This window comes from Takifugu rubripes, chromosome 19, assembly GCF_901000725.2.
Source record: "Takifugu rubripes chromosome 19, fTakRub1.2, whole genome shotgun sequence".
Taxonomy (NCBI): domain Eukaryota; kingdom Metazoa; phylum Chordata; class Actinopteri; order Tetraodontiformes; family Tetraodontidae; genus Takifugu; species Takifugu rubripes.
In genome coordinates, this window is record NC_042303.1 from 12,011,368 (window position 1) to 12,033,219 (window position 21,852).

At 43.3% G+C, this 21,852-nt stretch overlaps 2 protein-coding genes across 2 annotated transcripts in view; one reads left to right on the forward strand and one right to left on the reverse strand.

Moving 5' to 3' along the window:
• The window catches only part of LOC105417855 (zinc finger protein Dzip1-like), a 42,116-nt gene that overhangs the window by 19,954 nt on the left and 310 nt on the right, over positions 1 to 21,852 (reverse strand). The window lies entirely within an intron of this gene.
• Positions 1 to 21,852, forward strand: part of ppp1r16b (protein phosphatase 1, regulatory subunit 16B) — a 45,430-nt gene that overhangs the window by 16,692 nt on the left and 6,886 nt on the right. Inside the window, 4 exon segments of the mRNA XM_029827162.1 lie at positions 1,004 to 1,380; positions 14,509 to 14,579; positions 19,453 to 19,598; positions 19,712 to 19,815. Coding sequence (XP_029683022.1) covers positions 1,023 to 1,380; positions 14,509 to 14,579; positions 19,453 to 19,598; positions 19,712 to 19,815 — 679 coding nt within the window. The 5' untranslated portion in view covers positions 1,004 to 1,022.

Below are 21,852 nucleotides of genomic sequence, written 5' to 3' on the forward strand. Positions count from 1 at the left end.
TTTATTAGGGCTGCAGGCATGAAATATCCAGCATGCCTGAAGAGCTTAATGCCTGTTTTACTTCAAAAGCTCAGATCAGTGTATATTTGCATGTTAAAGGACTTTTCTGATAATCAAAGAAGTGTGTCGTTTACAGGAAGTGGTTAAAATAAGCTCAGTCACTTCAGACTTTCTGTCTACCGCCTGCTTGTTTGTGCTGCTTTAAGCCAACAGTTAAGGCTATAAATGGGTATTTTCCGGCGGTTTTTAACTTAAAGCTAATGATATATTATGTTGCTATCTTTATGTCTTGCTGGTGAATGTGTAGCTCGACTGTTATAGGTATAAAGAATTTAAAAAAAACACTGTTCACACTAATGGAACTACAGTTGCTTTAGAACATTGGCAAATTTATAGGGTTTTAGTTGTTTTTGCTAAATTGGGCTTTAAAATAAACATTTTTCTTATTAATGGTGGAACGACCTGCGACAGAAGGAATCTGCTGGAATGCTGAACATGATGGACCGGTCGCCACAATGTCCAGACCTCCTCCCCAACGGGCAATAAACTGGACAGATGTACTGTGCATCCAGCGGAAGGCCTTTAGGCTTGAGTTGTAGTGAGCATGGGAGAGCATTAGTTTTGAAGTTGTCAGGAAACATCCCAGCTGCCGGAGAGATGAGCTGCTCCAAATCCAGAAGGTGGACACACCAAACAAGTTAAAAGTGAATCAAAGCAGTTGCATGGACTTCATCTGATATTTGTTGTACTCAGAGGAGCCAACTGAATATTTCATGCACATTATGAAATGAAACCATTTTTTTAGGGCCATACTTCCAGATCACCACTGACTATCAATGACATTGGCTTAAAATAAAATACTTGCCCTGGTTTCTTCCTTTTTCTCTCTCTATACCGTCATCTGTGTGTAGCTCACAGGAAGTGGTTTGTCATGTTGCATTGTTCCCAAAAGCAAAAGAAAAACTGACTCTTTTATTCCTAAATTCTTTCTTTCCTCACTCAGGACCGCTGCTGACAGGGTGATGACGATGACCACACCCGACGTCGCAGCCCTCGCTAGAGTCACTGACTTCTCAAACGTACGTCCTCCACCATCATCCAACACCACCCGCGTCATGACCAGCCACCTGGAGCTGATCCAGGAGCTTCAGCAGCTGGACAAGGTGCCCAGCCTGGAGAGGCTGCGGGCGGCGCAGAAGCGGCGGACGCAGCAGCTGAAGAGATGGGCCGTTTATGAAAAGGAGATGCAGAGCAAGAAACGAAAGGCTGACAAGAAGACACGCAATGTCAACAGCCTCCAGTACGAGCACAAGAAGCACGTGTCATTCGCCGCTAGCGTGGCGCTCCTGGAGGCTTCGGCCAGGAATGATCCAGAAGAAGGTAAGACCATCAAAACCTTAGTTACGTGTCTCTCAGTACAGTTTTGTACAGGCCAAACTGGGGGTAGCTCATTAAATAGTTCTCATAACTCTCATGAAGTTCCTCAAGTGTGAAAGAGTCAAAAGTCCTGATCGTTTTCAACTTTGGGTCACTTTTTACTACATAAACATCAGAATAGTTTAGAGAATTTCAGCTTCAATGCAGCGTTGAGCCGGATATCAAAATGGCATGAGGAAAATGATTAGCTGGGTTTGCAGACTTTTACTGCTGGCGTAGCTCTCTGCATTCAGCCGAATTAGTTCCACAAGGAGACTGTTTTTATCGTTGTGGAATAATAGAGTTGTCACTCCGAGATGAAACTCTGCCAGTCTTTTAATTAAAATTTCTATGGCTGCTGCCTCTGTACTTGGAGATGATAATTGTTTTCCTCCACTACACACAGTGTGATGTGGTTCGGCTAACAGTGTGTCACTGATGCGGGGAATGATAGCAGACAGCTTATTATTATTTAGAGATGACATCTAATTAAACTTTGCTTTGACTTCAAAATAGATTGAACTCTTTATCACAGTGAAAGCAGCCTGTAGCCAGATGATACTAGATACCCAATCGGTCACGAGGCTTGAATAATTGGAGCAGAGTCACACACACAGACACACACATACACACACATACACACATGCATACATGCAAATATATATGGCAGCTTGCAGCCCTGCCTGATCATTTTTTTTAATGGGTCTAAAAATGGGTCTGAATATTCAGGTGTAACCTCATAAACAGCAGGGCAATAGGGTGCATTTTGCTGCTCTTTTCACCAATAGAAACCAGTATTTGATTTTTTTTAAAAATGTATTTCTCTGCAGTGAGAAACCCTCAGATAAGCTGAGCTGCTTAGACTCTTCGAAAGGATGCTGTGGCTGTTAGTGATCAATGAATTTCCCCACACAGCTTTGATATGCAGCACTGTCAGCTTCAAATATTGGTGGAACCACCCCAAAATCCTTCTGGCTGACTTGGAACATAAAAATAAGTATTTCTAGTTTGGAAACCCCCCAAACATCATATTTTAGTGAGCGTGCAAGAGAAACTCAGTAGGCAGAATAAATACAGAAAAACATCAAATATGAATATTTGAATAGTCATAACAGCTGGGGCTTGCCAGTGTGGGGGCACATGGAGAGCAGATTCCTACCTCTTGGTTTACAGCTTTAGCTGTCAGTGGAGTTTAATAAGGATGACCAAGTAAGAGGGAGATAAAAAGGAAGGCAAACAGGCTCTAATGTTGCCCACACAGCTCCAGTAGCAGCTGGCCAGCTCAGGAACCTCATCTGTTCCCCACTTCCCCAAATGTTCAACCGAGCATGGCGACTCCACACTACGACCCACGCGATGTTGGCCGTCTGTACAGAAATATAATGTGACAGCGTCCCACGTTCCGCACATCCGCACCCATTTTACAGGTTACGTAAGATTGCATTCTTTGAGCCTTTCGTGAAGCCCATGTTGCATTTGTCAAATCACAATGTGGGTAAAGTTGAAATGGCAAACGTAAGCCAATGGCAAAGATGGAGGGTAGCAGGCGTGTAAATGTGCCTTTTATTGTATTGGTGCATATTCTAGCCATCAAAGCACGTAAAACCTTCACAAGTGTTGTGATCTATTGATGTCATCTTGGAGGATTTCTACATTATTTCTGTACTGCATCACCACCAACCTTCAAAATCAATCAATAAAAGACGGCCCAGGTCCAGATCTGGGCTGAGACAGAGCAATTCCAGTCTAAAATGGCTCCCCACTCACTAAATCAGAAGATAATAAGGTGTAGAATTAACTCCAAGCAGTTTTAATGTCATTTGAAGATTTTTAAAAGGGACAAAATCCTAATCATAGCATAATTCATAAACAGAACGGAGATATTAAGGGTTTAATTAATGACTGAAGGAGGAATATAAGGAAGTATTTGGTCCTCAAGAAATCAATATGTTGTTATATGTTGCACCCTTGTGTGTGTTCTCTCTCCCTTTCAGTCTCACTGGTCTTGAGGACATATATAAATCTGTAGAGGACACGATTGATATCGAGGCTAAAGTGCATCCATTAATGTTAAAAGGATGAAAGGAGAATGTGCAGGTGTGAGACTGTATCCTTTCAAATATGTGTTTTTGTCTCTCTGTGGGCTCATTTACTACCCAGAGAACCAATCGAGAGGGAGCAGCAGTTAGACCGAGCAAAGAAATGGAGTTATTTTCGGTCCGTGGTCATTTGTTCGCCCCCTGGCTGCCTCCGTCTTAAACCCGCTGCCCCCTCACTGTGATGGGGATGATGGTGCTGAAATTAACCCTAGAGATCTTCGCCTTCGCTTTGTGACGCTCTCACTATTGACTGATGGGTTTTCTCCTCTCGAGAGGTTCTTCGTGCAGAGGAGAAGCCGCTGAGTTGGAAAAGAGCGAAAATGAAGCTGGTAGAGGGTTTCAGACCGTCTCCTTCCAGGGCTGAAGGTGCTATCGAACAGAGATAAATGGAGGCTCTTTACAGATGGATTAGTAAGCTTTGACTGTTTCAAGATGATTGAGTCTTATCGCCTCATGTGCAGAATGGATGTGCCATAATCCCAAGATGGGAGATTTGAATTAGAGAACAGGTTTAGCTTCTGTCAGCCTCTGAGGGAAAAGTCAAGAAAAGCATTGTCAACAGTTCAGAAACAGACTGGATCTCCCTCTCCTAACTCTGTCACTGGCTGTTACACTTCCTCTAAGGGAGAGGGAGGGAAGGGGGGGCAGGCACGGAGGGGTAAAATGCTGTATTTAGCAGAGCAGTTCTTATTCTTAGAGCTGCACTGGTGGAAACTGACAACAGCTCAATCCGTGTCACAGCAGACAATAATGTTGAACTTGAGCTCTTATTCTTTAAAAAAATGAGTGAAGGATTATTATGGCCTATTTGCTGTTATTTAGCAATTTGCACTGATAAAAACAAAAACAAGCAAATTGCCTGTAAGATACAAAATCCATGAGCAGGAGTTGTGTTTTATGATGAACGGGGCACTGGTGAGGACATTCTATGTAGAATGCTGAAAAATTAATAAAAAAGGAGTTGGAGGCTGGGTGTATTTTCCAACTTCCTGCCTCCCCTCCACGCGGGCAGTCTTTGTTTTATAAATCTGTCTCCTCTTTTCATTCCCGCGCTGACACGGCAACACCCAGCACACTAATTGCCTGTTATTCTCCACTTAAAATCACAACATGTAACTCGCCATGGCTTCCCTCCACATTCCATTTATAGCAAGGTGGCTTTTGGTTCACCCCATTTTTTTCCCCTCTCTGCCGTGTCATCGCCATATAAATACAGAGGAGGTCACCAAAAAGTCCCGGCAGCGGCGGCAGAGTTCACGTGCGTCTGTCTCTGAGGTCACAGTGGCTCAGGTTAATGCACGTGTGACACAGACTGTATAATGATACAGTCGGACAACCGCAAACTCTACCATCGCGCGGACTCTGTGTGGAAAAGGTTTTTGTACATTATTGAAGGGCGTCGCAGCAGCGTCCTAAAATACGAAACAACAGCAGCACATCTGATTACACACTCTTTAAATGTACACATGGCAACTGTTGCTAGAGCTGTTGTTGAGGCTTTGGCTGAGGTAATGCCATGTTTGATTTTTAGGACTAACAAAACTAACAGGATGATTGATTTTTTTAAATTAATGTGTAATTGCTTTAAAGCAGTAGTCCATCACGCCAACGTCGCGGCTGATAATTGCAGCTCACTGGCTGGGGTACGAGCGCTAGTCTGCCGTGAGTTGTGCACGCTGCAGGAACCTTTCAAAAATGGCTGTAAACTGTCCGAAAACTACATTTCTTTAACAACCTCTATATTCTAATAGCCTTTGTAGGATGTTGTCTGATAATTGGAGCCAGATTTGTGGACTAAGAAGAAGCATGTTTCTTTTGCTTCGAGCCTTTATTGGAGGGAGTCAGGAGACGCGAGGCGCTGCAGTGGGACATGAGAGAACATCTGCAGCTCCCACAGATCCACCTCCTCACACAAACAGCATCTGTCTGCGTTCTGTCTCCTCCACTCTGGTGCACGTCTCACTCATCTGGCCTGTACAGTCTATTGAAATGCAAGTCTGAGCAGACATTACGCTCAACAGAACCGCACCTCTGGGTGAAAACGCAGCACCGCATTGTTAAATGAGCGCAGATGTGGGGATGTCCGTGGACGTGGTCGATGGATATCTTTGAATTGGTGCTTTTCCTGGGTTTTTGTTCTGTTAGTAGATGTTTGTTCATTGCATTCTCACTTCTTCAGAGAGAACTTCATGCTCCCAATGCAGCTGCCTACCTTGACTACCTTATTCTAAACAGCTCTGCGCCTTGTGGAACCGATTTGCTCTCCATCCTGGGAGCAGATCTCATATTTTGTCAAAGTTAATTTAAACTTCTGTCAGTTGACCCTAAGATTCTTCTTGTATTTGATCTTTTGAGGGTATGTGTTATTACAGATAGAACTTGCTAATGTTAGCATGCTAAATCTCAGTTTTTAAGTTTGATACATTTTCTACTCTTTCTGCTACACGATGCAATACCCAAGATAATGTGTGGAGAGATCAAATTCTTTTTGAGTCTCTCTGGGCCAACAAGAACTTGCTTAAGTTATCCTCTATTAAAGAGTGATGAGAAAAGTGCATAAAACTGCAGCAGGGTCAGCGTTTTTGCTTTTTGCGTTATAACCAAAAAATACAATTGGTTCACACATATAAACGGATGTAAAAGAATGTGGAGAGATGGGATTTTGAAACACATTTTCCAGAGGCACAAGCCCTCTGAATCTTATTTTTCACCACTTCTATCAGAAGTTTTCATGGCCTGAAATAGGTTTGATGTGATGTAAAGATCAAGGTGATGACATGTGATTTAAAGGTCCATCTCTGGGACGCTGCATTTAATGTGTCTCGCCGTCCTTGTTCATTGCTCTTTTCCATTTTCCCTGTCAACTTTATAGAGGGTGAGGCCTTAAAAGTTTGATAAAGAATCCTTCTTTGATGGATTTTGTGATGGAATCTTCATGCTACGTCTGCAAAAAGTTTAACTGAATACAATATCGTAGTGATTTCATACTTAGATGTGAACAAGTTTTCCTCACTTGACGTTTAATCTTTGACCTCTGACCTTTAGCAGCTGCAGCATAAGACAGCCAGACCCTCTCGCCCATCATGTGCAGACACAAATCACTGTGGTAGGGTGTGTGTTTGGGTGTGTGCATAAAAGGTCATAAAAAGTTGTTTTTACAAAAAGTTCCTTTTGATGTTAAATGGAAAAAAGTTGGAGCCAAACAGAGGCAGTTATTTACAGAATGGAAAACTTTATTTATTTATTTTCTAAATATAGTTTCAGTTTTCAGTATATTTATTAATGTTACTCTTCTGTCAGTTTCTTTTTAACTGATAAGAGCTCATAACTGCTTTGACGTATATCATAAAGACGCAACGGGATTATTTAATCTGGTTGTGGCACAAAGACGTTGCTTTGTGGGGCTCATTCACTTGAGCTCTTTAATATCGACTCTTGTGCCAACACTGGTGTTATCACTGGTGATTTTTACGTGGGCACTTTGTTGTTATTGGAAGCACTTTCTGACAACACATCTTTATAGTCTTGTTTCATAAATTAACGCTGTTTTCTACATTAAAATCACATTTTCTGAACAGCAGCTGAGCCGTATGTGGACAAATTCACTTGCTAAAAGTAGTCATTGGCTTGAAGTCATTAGTTTTGCTCGTATCACAAGCAGTTTTCGTGCAGGCTCTGGTGTCGAGTCTTTTCCTATATGAAAATCTATCTCTGTTTTTCCGTCTTTGTCTCCTGATAACTGCGCGACGTTTGTGGGGCGAGCACCAGCTGCCAAATAAAAATAATTCATGGCATTTTCTCTCTTTCCTCTGTGCTTTTTTCTGCTCTTGTATTTCTTTGTTCTGCTGACTCTTTTTCCATCTTTGTCAATATTCTTGAGATGATCTGTTTTATTTATTGGAAACTTTCCTAATGTATATTTGCCTTTTTGTGTTTAAAAAATGCACTTCATTTCCAGGGATGATTATTTAGCTATATCATGATGGCATGACCCATTAAATCACAGCTGAGTTCACGCTTCTGTCAGTGCATGTTCAGGAGGAATGCACTGCCATAAAAGTTCCTTTTCCCGGTTGAAAACAACATTCCTCTGCGGGCTCGTCAGGCTCTGCTCGTCTGCGTGCTGCTGCTCCGCCTGGAAAACGCTGGCACGGATGGCTCGTCCTCTCCGTCAAAGTTCACGTGCCTGGTCACAGGGGACTGAGTCACCCCAGTCATGTAACATCACTCAGGCTTCAGAGTGTGCGCTTGACTTGTCATGCACACGGTTGTGTGTCGTATAAATGCTCTCTCAGAGGCTGCTACAAAGACCGGGATGCAGTGGACTGTGGCATTATTCTCATCTTGGCTTATTTAGCTTCATAATGGAACAGATTTCTTGGCGGTTTAACAGTTGCACAGCAACAAAGGGTCATTTATTGAACTGGAGCTCATTATATCAGCGGTTTCTATTGCAAGACTCTTGTGTCTTTGATAGCAATTTTTCCCCCCTTTATTAAAAGCCTAAAATAAAGATATTCCTTGCTGGTTCGAATGTGAAATATAGACAAGTGATTGAACAGAACTCTCACTGAGCACTTCTGCCTCCCCGTCCCTTCAGTTAGAGTCTTCAGTCAGATCTCACAGGGGAGCAACTCAACTTAACTCTCATTTCCATGGTAACTGAGGAAGAGGTAGAGAGGTCCAGGCAACGGTGGCCCAGAGCTAGTCAGCTGCAAAGGCACACATTGCGTAACTACTGGTGCCACTGGTGCACGGCTCGGCATGTGTTGGAGACTACTGGGCCGACCCCTGAGATATTAGCAAAGCTTGAGATGATCTTGTCAATCGGGTTTGGGTTGTCTTTAGAATGTTGTCCACAGTAGCCCAGAATGGACAGACAGACTTCAACAAAACGTTCCTACTTGTTCACTGGTCACCTAGAATCTATCACATTTTTAATATAATCCCTACTTTTGAACTTTCATTGTTAATATTTTTAGTATATCTTGAAGCAGTCAGAGAAAATCAAGTCCACGTCCAGCAGCCCCAGTAGGTTCTTTAATTGCTTCTATATTGTTTCCAATATGTTGTACGATGCAGTTGTCCATTTTAGTGCACACAAGTGGTGAATTGTGAACTAAATAATCCAACTCGCGCCACGAAACTCGCCCAGTTTAGATGGTTCTATGACAGCCCACCACTCCAGGCACAACTGAACACCCAGGTGTAAGTAAACATTTAGATGTCCTCCTTAAACATGACCAAGCCCTTCCCTTCAAACATCCATTAAAATTAACATACCATCAATTATTCAATTCTCACCCTACATTGTTTTTCATGCAAACGACGGAGGCGTTTGTCCACAAATCCAATCCACTCTTGCATGTGTCCTGACTCAGGGATTTAAGGGTGAGACAGACTGGATCGATCCAATCTCCCTAATGCCTCTTCAGCACCCTGCTGCCCCCTCATTCTTTCTTAACCACCATGTCGCAGTCTCCCACTGCTTGTCCACCTCCGCGCTCCTAGTGAATGAACATCATACATTTAATCCGGCAATGGGATTGTGGATTATCCCCCACGGATTAGGGCGAGCGCGGCCGGCCTGCTTCATTAGCAACATTTAAAAAGATAACATGAAACTAGATTCTCAGGGAGGGATCCCAGTGAACTGCAAGTGAAATTAGAATAGTAATGTTAATGAATTCATCCAGTTGTTTTTGGTGCTTGAAGGAGCCTTTTCTGATAAAAATAAATAAAAAAACTCAATGTTTAAATTCCTCTTGAAGGAGGCCCGACGGGGGTTTAATATATTGTGATGCAGAGCAAGAGCTGAGTGTTTTTGTTCCAGTTTATGTGATTGTTTTGTCAGGAACATTGCCGCCTAGCTTTTCGCCGCCACTCTGTTTTATTGCATTTTATCCAACTTAATGGATCTAATTGGAAGTGACACCGCAGGATAGTCCAGTAAGTTACAGACACAATCAAATTTATGTTCCCATCTTCTCCCGGGCCTGATGATTACTGCACAGAGCCATTTAACCCAAAATGTTGAGAGCATTAATAACATTTAACAACTATATTTCTTTGGTCTTGGAGTCATTTCATACTGGCTTAATCTAATTGTTTTTATCTTAATTATTGTGGAAAAGAGGAAATGTCTTTTTGAAGAGGTGGTTAAAACACTGATGGTAGACTCCGTCTCCATGGGAACCACAATATGCAACAATGCAAAACACTTTAATGAATGTGTTGATTATTGGCGAATGATTGTGTTTACTGCTGTGTGTCTAAGCACTCCCACATTAACAACAGCAGCTGTAGAAACATCAGCCTTGGGTTCAGTCCTGATTACTGTCTAGAAGATGAGCTTTACAGCTTACACTCAAAGGTTAAATGTAACGCTGGTGGCTGCATGCTTAAAAATACACTCACACATTATGCTGTGTTTATTTTAGCTCCTGTCAAACACAGTGTCCGTAGGGGACCACATGTGTTTGTTAAAGAATAACACCGGCTTGAGTTCATTTTGAGTGGCGATTTTCTCTCTGAGCGAAAACCAGGTACATTTAAAATGTAGTATAATTATTCTGTGACAAAGTTAATAAGCTGGAAGTCACCCAGACAGCAGCTTCTGCATCCAAATCTCTCATTTTTGTATTTTCTCTGCAGTCTGATCCATGTAAATCTGTTAAAAAGGTACCGTTAGGTCCCTTAATAGCCCAAACTGTGGATGGCAATTATACCACACAATGGAAGGCTAATTATATCATTGATGTTCTCTCCAAACGGCCTACTAAAACCAATGTCAGCTGCTACTTCTGGGTGTCTCACTGGCCTATTTCTTGCAAAGTTGTCAGAAACATGAAGAGAACATGTATTCTGGAAAGTTGGGGATCTATTTAAATAAAATCAGGATTTGGTCAAAGCAGCTAAAGCCATAGCAAATAATTGGTCCTCATCATGAAGTAATACAGGAGGTGCAAATAGCATCTGGTCCAGAAAAAAAAAACTGCAAGTATGCAGCATTAGTGCATTCAAATACTTATTCGCCATATGAATGTTACACAGATTAGGATTAAATAGAAGTGGAGGCAAAATAACATATTAGGCACTATATCTAATCACTGTTGTACGTATATGAGCCAAGAGAAGAGGAAACCCTTATAAGGTCACCCACACATGCAGGGGTGTAATTAACTGAATTTATGATGCTGCTGTGCCACTGCAGCCAACCCATAGGCAGCATAACTTTATCGCTGTGATCAGGACTGTTATTTAGGCTTCCCAATGTTTTACTGACAGGAACTTGACTTGTGAGCGAATCATATTTAAACCCTTTGAGAGTGTAGGAGTCTGCGCGTTAGCTATCTCTAGTCTGCTCTTAGTGTAATGACGGCACCGCGTTTATCGTACAGAAACTGACCTGTTTGTGTTGCTGCTGTTATCTGATGTTCAGGGGATTCTGTGGCCGCTTGAAAGGAAATCAATGTCAGAAACATTTTCTTTAGGCCTTGTCTGTTTAATCCAGCATATTACTGTCAGATTTAAAAGATTATCATTAAATTGTTGCTTTATCCCCAAAACACTTTGTCACGTGACTCGCTAGCGGAGGAGGATTAGGAATTATGATCGTTTGGTCCATGTTGTTCACTTGAGGTCCGATTCCATCTGGAACACATTCACAAACACAATATTGTGGAGGGCCAGTGAGATAACAGGAAGGAAGGGTGGTTTTTCACTTCCTGCGCCCTTGTTTGTTGATCTATCTTTTATCTTTTGGGAAGCATCTCGTCTAAGTCTATCTCCTCCCTCCACGGGAATGTATACCAGTCCCGCCCAGGAAGACGTGCATGAATTATTTTTTTTTAACAAACTTTGTGTTTCTGGCTTTTGTGGCGTTGAATAATCTCCACGGTGACCCTTCTGTCATGTAGGGCTTTTTCAGGATTTGTGGGTGGTTTTGCGCAAGTCGTTTGGGTGTTGGCACAGACAGATAGGAATCAGAATCAGCCCTTTTGTCTCCAGCCAGAACTTCTTCTTTGTTTTTTAATTTGCTCATGATGTCTGACTGATACGTTGAGCTCACATTTCGGAGCAAATCACGAACCTAATGAACTCCATGAGACATTTGAATCAGTTGTCCTCCTTTCCTTTGAGGATTTAGCTAAGAACAGAATCTTTCCTAGTTTTTGTGTATGTTGGGGATCACTTGGTGTATCATGCAGAGCTAAATATATATAAAACATATACATAGTATGTGTGTAAATACCCGTTTGAGTTGTGTTCTCAAAGAATTGTGGAATAATCATAGAGGAAATGTGAAAATTTACTCTTATTTACCCTGACAAAGGACAAAGGAGGCCATCATCCAGTATTTACAGCCTGTCTTTAGAACCTAGATGCTGTTTCCCTCTTAGCTTTTCACAGACCCCATATTCTCTCCAGATGTGACAAAAGACAGAAAATACTGCACAAAAATTAAATTAAAAAAGAGGAAAGACTAAACTAAGAAATGGATTTTTTTTAGCGCACAAACACTTTAGTCACCTCTCTTTTAATACTTCCTGTTTACTCTCTGCCTCCACATCCATGTCCCGCACATTCTAACGTGAAAACCCAGCCTCAATTCTGCCTGATTAATGCATCAGCGCGCACCCTTTCTCGCAGAACAAGCAATTCAGCGGCAGGGAAAATTATATTTTGCCGCATGGCCTCCAGAAACCAATCAAGCGTCGGGCTGTGAGGCGGCTCTCGCCGTTCAGCGGGGCTAAAGATGTGAGCGTTTGCAAATGGCACTCTGGCTTTGAGCACCTTTCCAGCTTGAAGAGCAGGCAGAGCTGTGCACCCTCCATCTGCTGCCGCGTGTCAGATATTTGGCTCCTGATGATGCTTTACTGAAATTGAAATTGAGCGTTGATGATGTACAGCGGGGTGGAGGGTGGGCTGCGCTCACCTAGACTCTGGCAGTCGAACTTTAGATCTATACAGTATTCTTTACCGCTAAAGAGATTCTGGGCTGGAGGGAAATGAGATCTCTGGCAGCTGATTATGTTTTAGTTTGTGTTGTAGCTTTAACGCGTTAAGTAACATGAGCGCGCTCTTTCCAGCTCTTGGCAAAGGGAAAAACAACCCAGATGAATGCTTTCAGAACATTCTCCTAAAGGGCCTCATTTGAATGTATTTCATTTAAATTCCTTGGTAATCTCCTTAGGCAGCTAAGTGTGGCATTTCAAGGACCTCTGGAGGCAGCGGAGCACCCCTGTATATAGTTCCAGCCCCACAGAGGAGGCTGCTTATGGGAACAGCGCCTCTCCTTTGGGATGTGTTATTTACAGTTTGCGGAGCCCTCAGGTGAAACGCGGCTTCCAATCTGCTGTGAAATTTGATGTGCACGTGCGACGCATGTGACAGTTCTGGCTGCCGTCAGACTGAGCTTGCGCTTTATTACTTTGGGGCCATTTTTTTGTCAGGGCTCGCTGCAGCATTTCACTTTTCTTTTCCTCTGAAGTGAAACACCGGCCGCGGCAGCTGCGGCAGCTCATTCCTGACGTGTTGCCTTAAACGCGAAGGGTGACCTGTGTCAGATGGGTCCCAGCTGGTGGGACCGCTGCGCTCTGATGTAAGAGGATACTCGGAATACTGTGACATCGTCAGATGTCAACAAGGATTAGTGTATTTCTATTTATTATAGTCAGGATCTCTTAAAGAAAACTGCGGATGGCAGCATATTTACAGCATCCCTTGAGGTTAAAGAAATTCAATTATCCATCCCCCACAAATAAACACAATTCAGTCTTTTCCTGTCTTTTACTTGTTAAATCAGCATTACTGACAATTTCCTTTCCTTCCTCTCAAATCGGGCAGGTTCTTCTTTTTTTTGCATTCTCGGTGTTCCCATTAATGTGGCGCCCTATATTTTCACCAACTCACATCAGGAACCTTCAGTTGCAGTAATCTTCTACTGAATCTCTTCCCTTGTCTTTTAATTTGAGGGTACAAATCAACTCCAACCTACAGAGATTCAGACTTGATCCCCAGAGTGATTAAATCCACCGATAAGTAAACAGGTAAAAGCGAAATGACTAACAAACATGGAGGGAAGAGCGAAGATTAGAAGCAGGCAGGGCCTTATGGGACATGCAGACACTTTGTACCCGGGGAATCTGAGATGCATCGTGGTTATCAGAAGAGCGACAGTTGAACATGACGCACACGGGGAAAATCTTCAAAATACAACAGGAAATAACGAAACGCCAAAGCACGGCTTTAATCTCGTGGACATGAGTGCTCATCCGTCAGTGTGTGTGTGTGTGTGTGTGTGTGTGTGTGTGTGGGGTGGGGGGCAGATTTGATCATTATTGTTCCAAATCTCTGTTCAGCGGCGTATCCTGCTGTATCCCAGAGCACGGCGTCTCCCTCTGTCAGGAAGATCTCTGTGTGCTGCTCCCCGTTGGGGCCGTCAGATTTAACCGTTAGCCACCAGGCGGCTGCCCCCCCGGCGGCCGACGGTTCATGAATCTGACTGACGGGTTTATCTGAGAATGAAGCTGACAAACAATGTAATCCCAGGCGTGGTTACATCATCTTTCATCCCTTCACGCTCGCCCATCCCTCATCCATATCTCCGAGGTGGGTTGAGTAACATCCTGGCCGGGCTGATAATTTGAGAGATTGAAGTTTCAACGGGGATACATCACGGCTGATTATCGGATTGCAGATTGATCTGGTTGTTGATGTCACTGGTTAATGGAAGGATAAGATGCACCTGCAGGCCGTGGGAGCACCCCCGATCACTGGGGTTATTCCCGATGTCATTGGGCTTCTCGTCCCGTTTTATTGTGTCTACCGGAGTCTTTCACGCACCTGCACTCGTGATATGAAAGTCAACAATTTTTGCCTTTCCGTCATTAAATTCTACGTGTAATTTTAAGAGGATTTCAGAGATTTGGGCCATTTCTTTTGAATTCTTTTAATGCATTTTTTTAACCCTCTGTTTTTTCCCCCCCAGTACGCTACCTGTTGACCAATAATGTGAGTCCGGACCTGTGCAACGAAGACGGCCTCACTGCGTTACACCAGGTAACACTGTCGGCTTTTGTCTGTCTTTTATTATTGCCCTTGTTTGGTTTCCTCTCTTGCAACTGATAGCATTGTTTTTTGTTTTTTTTAACCAAACTCTGGGGCCGTCTAAGGCCGTCTTTTTTTTTGACCCACTTTAACAGATATTTTTAAAATGTTCCAAAAGCAAAGACAACTCAAAAGATGTGTGGATAATAGATTAGACACTGGAGGATGCTGGGAGTTGTAGTGGCAGCTCTCTCTCCGGGCAAGAGAAACGACAATAATATTACTTTTTGTGTCATTAATAACTTTAAAGTTTCAGAGCCTCATTTAAAATGACCTTGGGCTGTGAAAAGATAACTTAAATGGAGGAGAAACCACATTTTACAGGGATTACAGAGACATTAGATGTATTCATAGAACACTTTTTAGCCCCCATTGACTGCCCGAAACTCAAATCTGCATTTAAACATTCATGCACGAATGACAGAATAACCGTCGACATGATAACAGTTTAGCTTCCCATTAGCATAACGAAGATGCAGGTTTGGGCTTCAGTACCTTGTTCAACGCACTTTAACGTGTAGTATGTGTGACCAACACTGTTGGAAGGACCTCTGACTGTCAGCCGGTCAATACCCACTGATTGCGTGCGCGTCTTTTTGAGCTGAGAGCAATTTTAAAAGGTCAACTATAAAAAATGATTCTCTTGGCTCTCCCCCAACAACTATCTCCTTTTCCATTATGCGCTCCACAAAGTTCTCAGTGGACTGCAAATTATGGACCAGGTTTTGCTCTTTTATTGCCTTTTAATCGCAGGTCACTGTCGTTAATTGTCGCCTTAGAAACGCGGCTCTCAGAGTATGACTGTGTCCCTGAGTGCATGACATTTTGATTATTGGGAGATTATTTCTCATTAAAAACACGCATTCAGTTCTGGACAGTTTTCATTGGTTCTTTTTTCATTTTTGTAAAGACTTTCAAAAGAATTTGTGATACTTTATGTGGTACTTTATTTCCTCTGCTTCACTTCCTTCCTGCCCTCTCTCCACTTGTTTGTTTCCCCTCCACGTTTGAGCTGTGCATCTGACAGTTTATGTCCTCCCTCTGCTAGCAGCTTCCTTCTTTTCGCCCCTCCGGCTGCTGGGAGCCACACATTCACCTTCCTGCTGTGAGGCAGACAGATGAACTGGGGGACAGAAAATGGAAGCCTATCAGTCACCACCTGTGCTGTGGGGTTTCTTTAAAAGCTCAGGGAATCAGATTGACCTTTCAGCTTTGAATGTGTGCCTCTGTGTGTCTGTGTGTGCCCGATAATCTGCTATTTGGATGGGTCACGTTGTGCACTGAACTTGAGATGAGACCTTTTCACGTCTCGCCGGCCGACTCTGCAGCGAGGATGCAATTCAGACAGAAGCGCAGGCGGCGGGAGAAAAACTCATTAGGAAATGGGTGAGATGTGTAAAAGAAAATGGGCCCGGTGTTTCTCTGAATGAGATGTCGTGCCTATCTGGTGTCCATCTCACTGTTGTGACACATAAATCAATAGATGGCTGGCCTTCAGGCGGCACCAAAGTACATACTGTTGCTATTGCTCATTTCCTGTTGATCTGCAGAACCTAGACCACAACATTTCTTACCCTTTACCTTTAAATCAATCCTCGGCCTGAAAATGAACTCTTAATTCCAGTCCCTATGGGAAGAGCAAGTCCCCACAATGTCTGTAAACAGATTTATGTCCCCACAGTGACTGGAATACCGACAACAGACACATATTTACCAGCTGCAGCGAAGAAGCAGTTATATTGAGATGGAGCCGGTCTGCTGTTGTCGTGGCATTTATTGTTGACTTGTTTTTGTTGGATTGTTTTTTAAAACCTGCATTTTTCTCTGTCACATTTTACACCTATAATCATCAAGAAATGGTCACAATCTGTAAGCAGCAGCTTTAGACAGGAACTAAAGCACCGCCAGCATTTTATAAGTAAGGAGATACCACTGCAGAACCAATTCAACAACTTTTTTCTTCTATTTTTTTCCTTCTTTCCCAGAAGCACTCCCTTTCTTGGCGTTATTACCCTCCAGCCAACAGGAATTAGTTTGTTTTTCTGCTTTTATCCGAAACCAACTCCATCAGCGGGAGAGAGTTGCACGCTGGTTAGCTGAATGTTAATGGAACACCAACTAGGACCCACAGGGTCATTGCATGGAAACAAACCTGACTGTGGGGAGATTAGTGAGAAATATACTCTCAGTGAAGTCCAGGTAGATCTAAAGGGATCTGACACAGAGAAGGGCAGCCAAATCACATGGAGGTCTGCCTTCCTGTCACAACCTCTGGAAATGCCTCTAGTTTGTCTCGTCAGAAGCCAAACGTTAGCATCTTGCTGCTCAGCTCGGCCTCCTGTCCAGTATTTCAGCACCCGTTCTGTCAGTGATCCAAGCAAAGCTCAGACCGTGTCTGTTTTATTTTTATTTAAAAAATGGCTGTGAGTGTGTGGCTGGGCGTCCATCCTAAACCCTCCGTGCATTTTCTTTTATGATTGATGCCATCTATATGGAATATCAGACATAATGCTTTTGTTTCTTTGCAACCTTTTTGTTTCATTATAACTGAAAGCTGTTATGTGACAGCGGCTATAATTTAGCTAACACGCTGTTATATATCAAAGTAAATTGAAAAGCTGTTTGTGTTTTAAGCCCTCACCTAAAAGATGGCTTTTTAAAAATAGTTAGGAAGTCCTCACTTTTTGTTTTCTTTAAAAGTTTTGTCAGACTTTTGCATGACTGCTGAAGGATTTTCCTGATTCAAACTTACCGGTGTGTTTCAGTTAAAATCTTGTTTTGACTCATTGTTACCAAGAAGATGTCTGTAGGCGGTTATGTTTTCTATATATACCGGTATGTTCTCTTATCTGTCTTCCTGCCCTCTTCATCGGAAACATAATCTCATTTCCTCTTTTCTTGCATGTTAAATCACGAACAACTCCAGCAGCACGCCGGCGATCACACCTATTGTTCTATCAATGCTGTTATTCTATGAAGGTCTTTTTTGCTGTCCTGCTTTTACAAAGTCAATATTAAAATATCTCACACTTTGCAAATACCAGTTAGAAGTAATGTCCCCCTGTAGGAACTTGGCAGGGCTTAAATGTGACAACTTTTCTTCCAAAACAAATGACTTGAGGCTGATAAATGCCCTAACACGTTGTACATGTCTGCTTATGCTGTAGGATGATGATATAGTGAAATAATTTTCATTAACATGCTCGCCAAAAAATGCCATGGGGACAAATTAAATGAACTGACTTGCTCAGTGCACAAACATAATTGTATTCCCTCTAATGACAACCTTACTGCTTGTTGAACACATTGGCTCTTGTCTTTTTTGGGCAAACCTGGGTGACTACACAGCCGCCACAGTCTTCTATAAAGGTGCAGCTTTAAAATCAATTTTAAGACCACGTGGGTATTTTTTTTTTGCTAATGTCCAATTGTAACGTGCAGTTTTATTCAGGTTTCTTAATGGATTTATTTTCTCCCCACAGCCAATTGATTTCATTAATTACTTTTATAATCTTTCATTTTATTCAATAGTCATTCTAGCAGTTGTCCACAGCCTAAAAACCTTTCTCTGACAGAACTTCACTCTTACATGAGGATGCATTAAGTGTGTAAATTTGTCCCTGGCTTATAATAAAATGAATCCTTAATGAATAAGGGTTCAAAGGATGGAGGACTTAATGCCCGTCGTGAAGGAGCCATTGTGTTGCCAATCCGATGAGGGATTTCAGCAGTAGAAATGATCACAATCTTACTTTTTCATCATTAATATTGTGCCAAGAGCGGTTTGAGTTGGTTCCTTCTTTGCGGTAATTTGGTTCCTAACCTCGCTTTCAGTCATTTTGTCGCCCCTTTGAAAGGAAGGATGCTCGGCAGGGTGGAAGCATCACAGGATGAGCAGCAGAGATTTCACATTTCATCACGGCAGACTCCTCATTTTCATTTCAAAAAGGAGACAGCGCTCCCGTGGTTGGAGCTCGCCTTCGCTGACACTCCTCAGCTGTTTCTGAGGCTATATCGCATTTCTGCTTTATTATGTGAAAGTCTGGGGAGACGGGAGAGAACAACAGGTGATCAGCCGGAAACAATCCAATGTTTTACGCATTCATCTTTTAACGGGTTGCCCTGCAGCCTCCAGACGCCGCGTTTGCTGGCCCGGTTCAACAGCGCATGGGTGCATTCACGCCAATTATCTGGGCTGGGAAAGAAAACAAGCACTGTTGCTAAAAAGAGCTGGAACGAGGATGTTTCTTGCAGGAAAAAAAACACGCCTGTCCTCCCCGCCCTAAAATCACACCCATCTTTTAATGAGGAAAATACTTTCTGCCCCTTTCTGGCTGCCTGTGTGTGCAGATGGGTGTGAGTTACGGGTGCATTTCCCCTTTTGACTCAAGTCCAAGAACCAAACCCACAGAAGTGGTGAAAAGTGACTTCCTGTGTTCACGACATTGCTCTCTGAAATGCCTTTGGCAGAGATACAGGTTGACTTTTCAGCTGCGCTCTTGGTAACAAAGTCTGTTGTCACGAAGGTGCTGCAGGAGAGCGCCATTTGCAGTGGCGCTCAGCGCTCGCTGTGTGATTTATATTCTATGGGAGAGTGATGAGAGCTACTCTCGGCCCGCACTTCATTTTCTGTTCTATTGTCACGTCATAAACTGCAGATATAGATGCAGAAAAGTGTGGCCCAATCTTTTCAGCTTCTCTGCTCTCTGAGTCAATATCGTTTCCCCGCTCTGACGCCTTCATCTTCCCTCTGTCTGACTCAAGGATATTAAGCCGGAAGAATGAGATTATCAAAAATGTATTTCTTTTTCTTTTTACTCCCCAGTGTTGTATTGACAATTATGAGGAGATGGTAAAGATTTTATTGGACCGAGGAGCCAATGTCAACGCGCAAGACAATGAGCTGTGGACGCCGCTGCACGCCGCCGCCACCTGTGGCCATGCCGGATTGGTGAAAATCCTTATCGCCCAGTAAGATGGGGAGATGCGCTTCGCAGGGATTTTCCCTGCCATAAACAATCGCCGTTCAACTCAAACAGATCTACCCAGGTCATAACGATCATTAATGTGTTTATCGCCCACAGCGGCGCGGATCTGCTTGCGGTCAACTCCGATGGGAACATGCCCTACGACCTGTGTGAAGACGACCCGACGCTGGACATCATTGAGACGGCTATGGCCAACAGAGGTAGGTTCAGAGGCTAAACTGGACCTCTGAGTCCGACAAGTGCTTTCATAGTGAAAATGTGTTCACACAAAAGAAAAATGAATTCCTGCGGTAGTTGATTCCACAACATCTCGTCAACCCACCAGAACATGTGGACGGCGAGCTGGCCTATGTAATTTGTGCATGTGCAACATTTTGCTAACCTGGAAACAGAAGCTTTAAGCGATGCTTATGCATCTGAAACCAGTGTGACCCAACAATGACAAACTAAAAGGGAGCAAATCGCCTCCTAGTGGGGGGTGACGGCTCGCCTCCACCCAGCATTCGGCTACTGCAAAGTCTGTTGTTGACAGTAAGTCCGGTGGCATAAATTATGCATGCAAAGCTTCAAATGTTCCCTGAAAGTAATTCTCTGCGAATACTCCTGCGTTAAGTAAATTACCTGGATTTCACATGGAATGCATATAAACACAAAGTTTAATCCAGTGCACGAGGACCCTTCAAGTGCTACATTACCACACTTAACACAGATTAAAGAATAAACATATTTACACACAGTTTACCTGCATGTGTTTCTCAGAGGAATTTAAGCCCAGTTAAAACAGGTCATAGACCATTAAGCTTTAAGCAGGATATACACGCTCGTGCAGCATTCTGGACGTCATGCCAACTGCAGGGAAGTACATATGTGGCCGTGCACGTACAAGAGTGGCACTTGAGTGAGCCTGGTGTTAGACGCAAACGTCTGGACTCCCAACACAGTGCGGAATGGGATGTTTGTTTATTATTCACGCCCAGGCACCGCCGCCGTTGGCAGCATTTGTCTTTGAGACGTAATTGAGGAATCAATTGGAGAACTTCAGCAACTCGTCTGTCAGGAAGGCAGGTTGCTGTTTTGTGCTGTTGTCAGGACGCTTTTGGTCGTGAATTCACAACCCGTTGTTTTCTGCGTGCGCCACAGGCGACGCCGCTCTGAATCTCCTGACATCTCATTGATGTTTACGCTGCGTGAGACACGGCAGCGACCTGTGCAGATCTGTGGGCTCTGACTCTGTTGAAATCCTGCTGCTGTTATCAACTCGCAAGAAATGAATGAAGAACTGAGTTAACGGAAACCCTGACCCAACTCTTCAGTTCAGTAATAACTGCACAAGCTCTGAGGACTCCAGTAGAAATGTTTAAAAAAGTGAATTCTTCTCTGTATTAGAACTAATGTTCTATTACAGCTTTGCAAGAAATTCGGAAACTAAAACTAACAAATCTTCTGGTGATGCAACAGCAGGTTTAAAGTAGAGACAGGAAATGATGAAACAGCTCACATCAGAAAACGTGGGATGGTTTATCGTGGTGGAGGCAAATGCTGGAAAGGCAGATAGAGAAGAGAAGAGGGACCTCCTAAAACGATGATCTCAGCTTATGGTGGGGTCTATGGCGCTGCAGAATGCAGATAACCGCACAGAAGGTGAGAAGAAGGATTATTAAGCTCATCAAAGGGAGCACGCCGCCGCTAATTGCTCTTTTAATGGTCTCCACAGCCACCGCCGTTTGGCGGGATAAAACTCCTCTCTCCAGAGGCACCACAGGAACGGGCACGACGCCATGCCTCTCCTGCTTTTCTCTTCCTTTCTCTCTCTCTGCCTGATCAGAGCCTTCCCTGATCCCTCCTCTAGGGTCCGGTTTGTCTCTAATATGCCATAAGACCTGTCTACCAGCAGTTGAAAGGTTTTTTTCCACAATGAAGCACCCTGGACACCCAGTCTGTGAGCAACCCAAGGTCACAGCCTGTTTTGCATGTTGGATCATCAGACACTCACTTGCGTGCTCCTCTGTGAATCACCCGTTTTGCATTTTCTGCCTCTGGATCTGCTGCTCTCGTGCTCCAGCCTCCCTCAGACGGCCGCTTTAATCTCAAATATCACAGATATCGAAGAAAATGATTTAGTGAAGGGTCTAATCATTTCTGGCACTCAACAAAAACTCCATAATGAGGTCTTATACACCAAGTGCGAGTGAGTTTGGCGCAGTTCCGAACCATGAGAACAAGGACAAGCTGGGCTT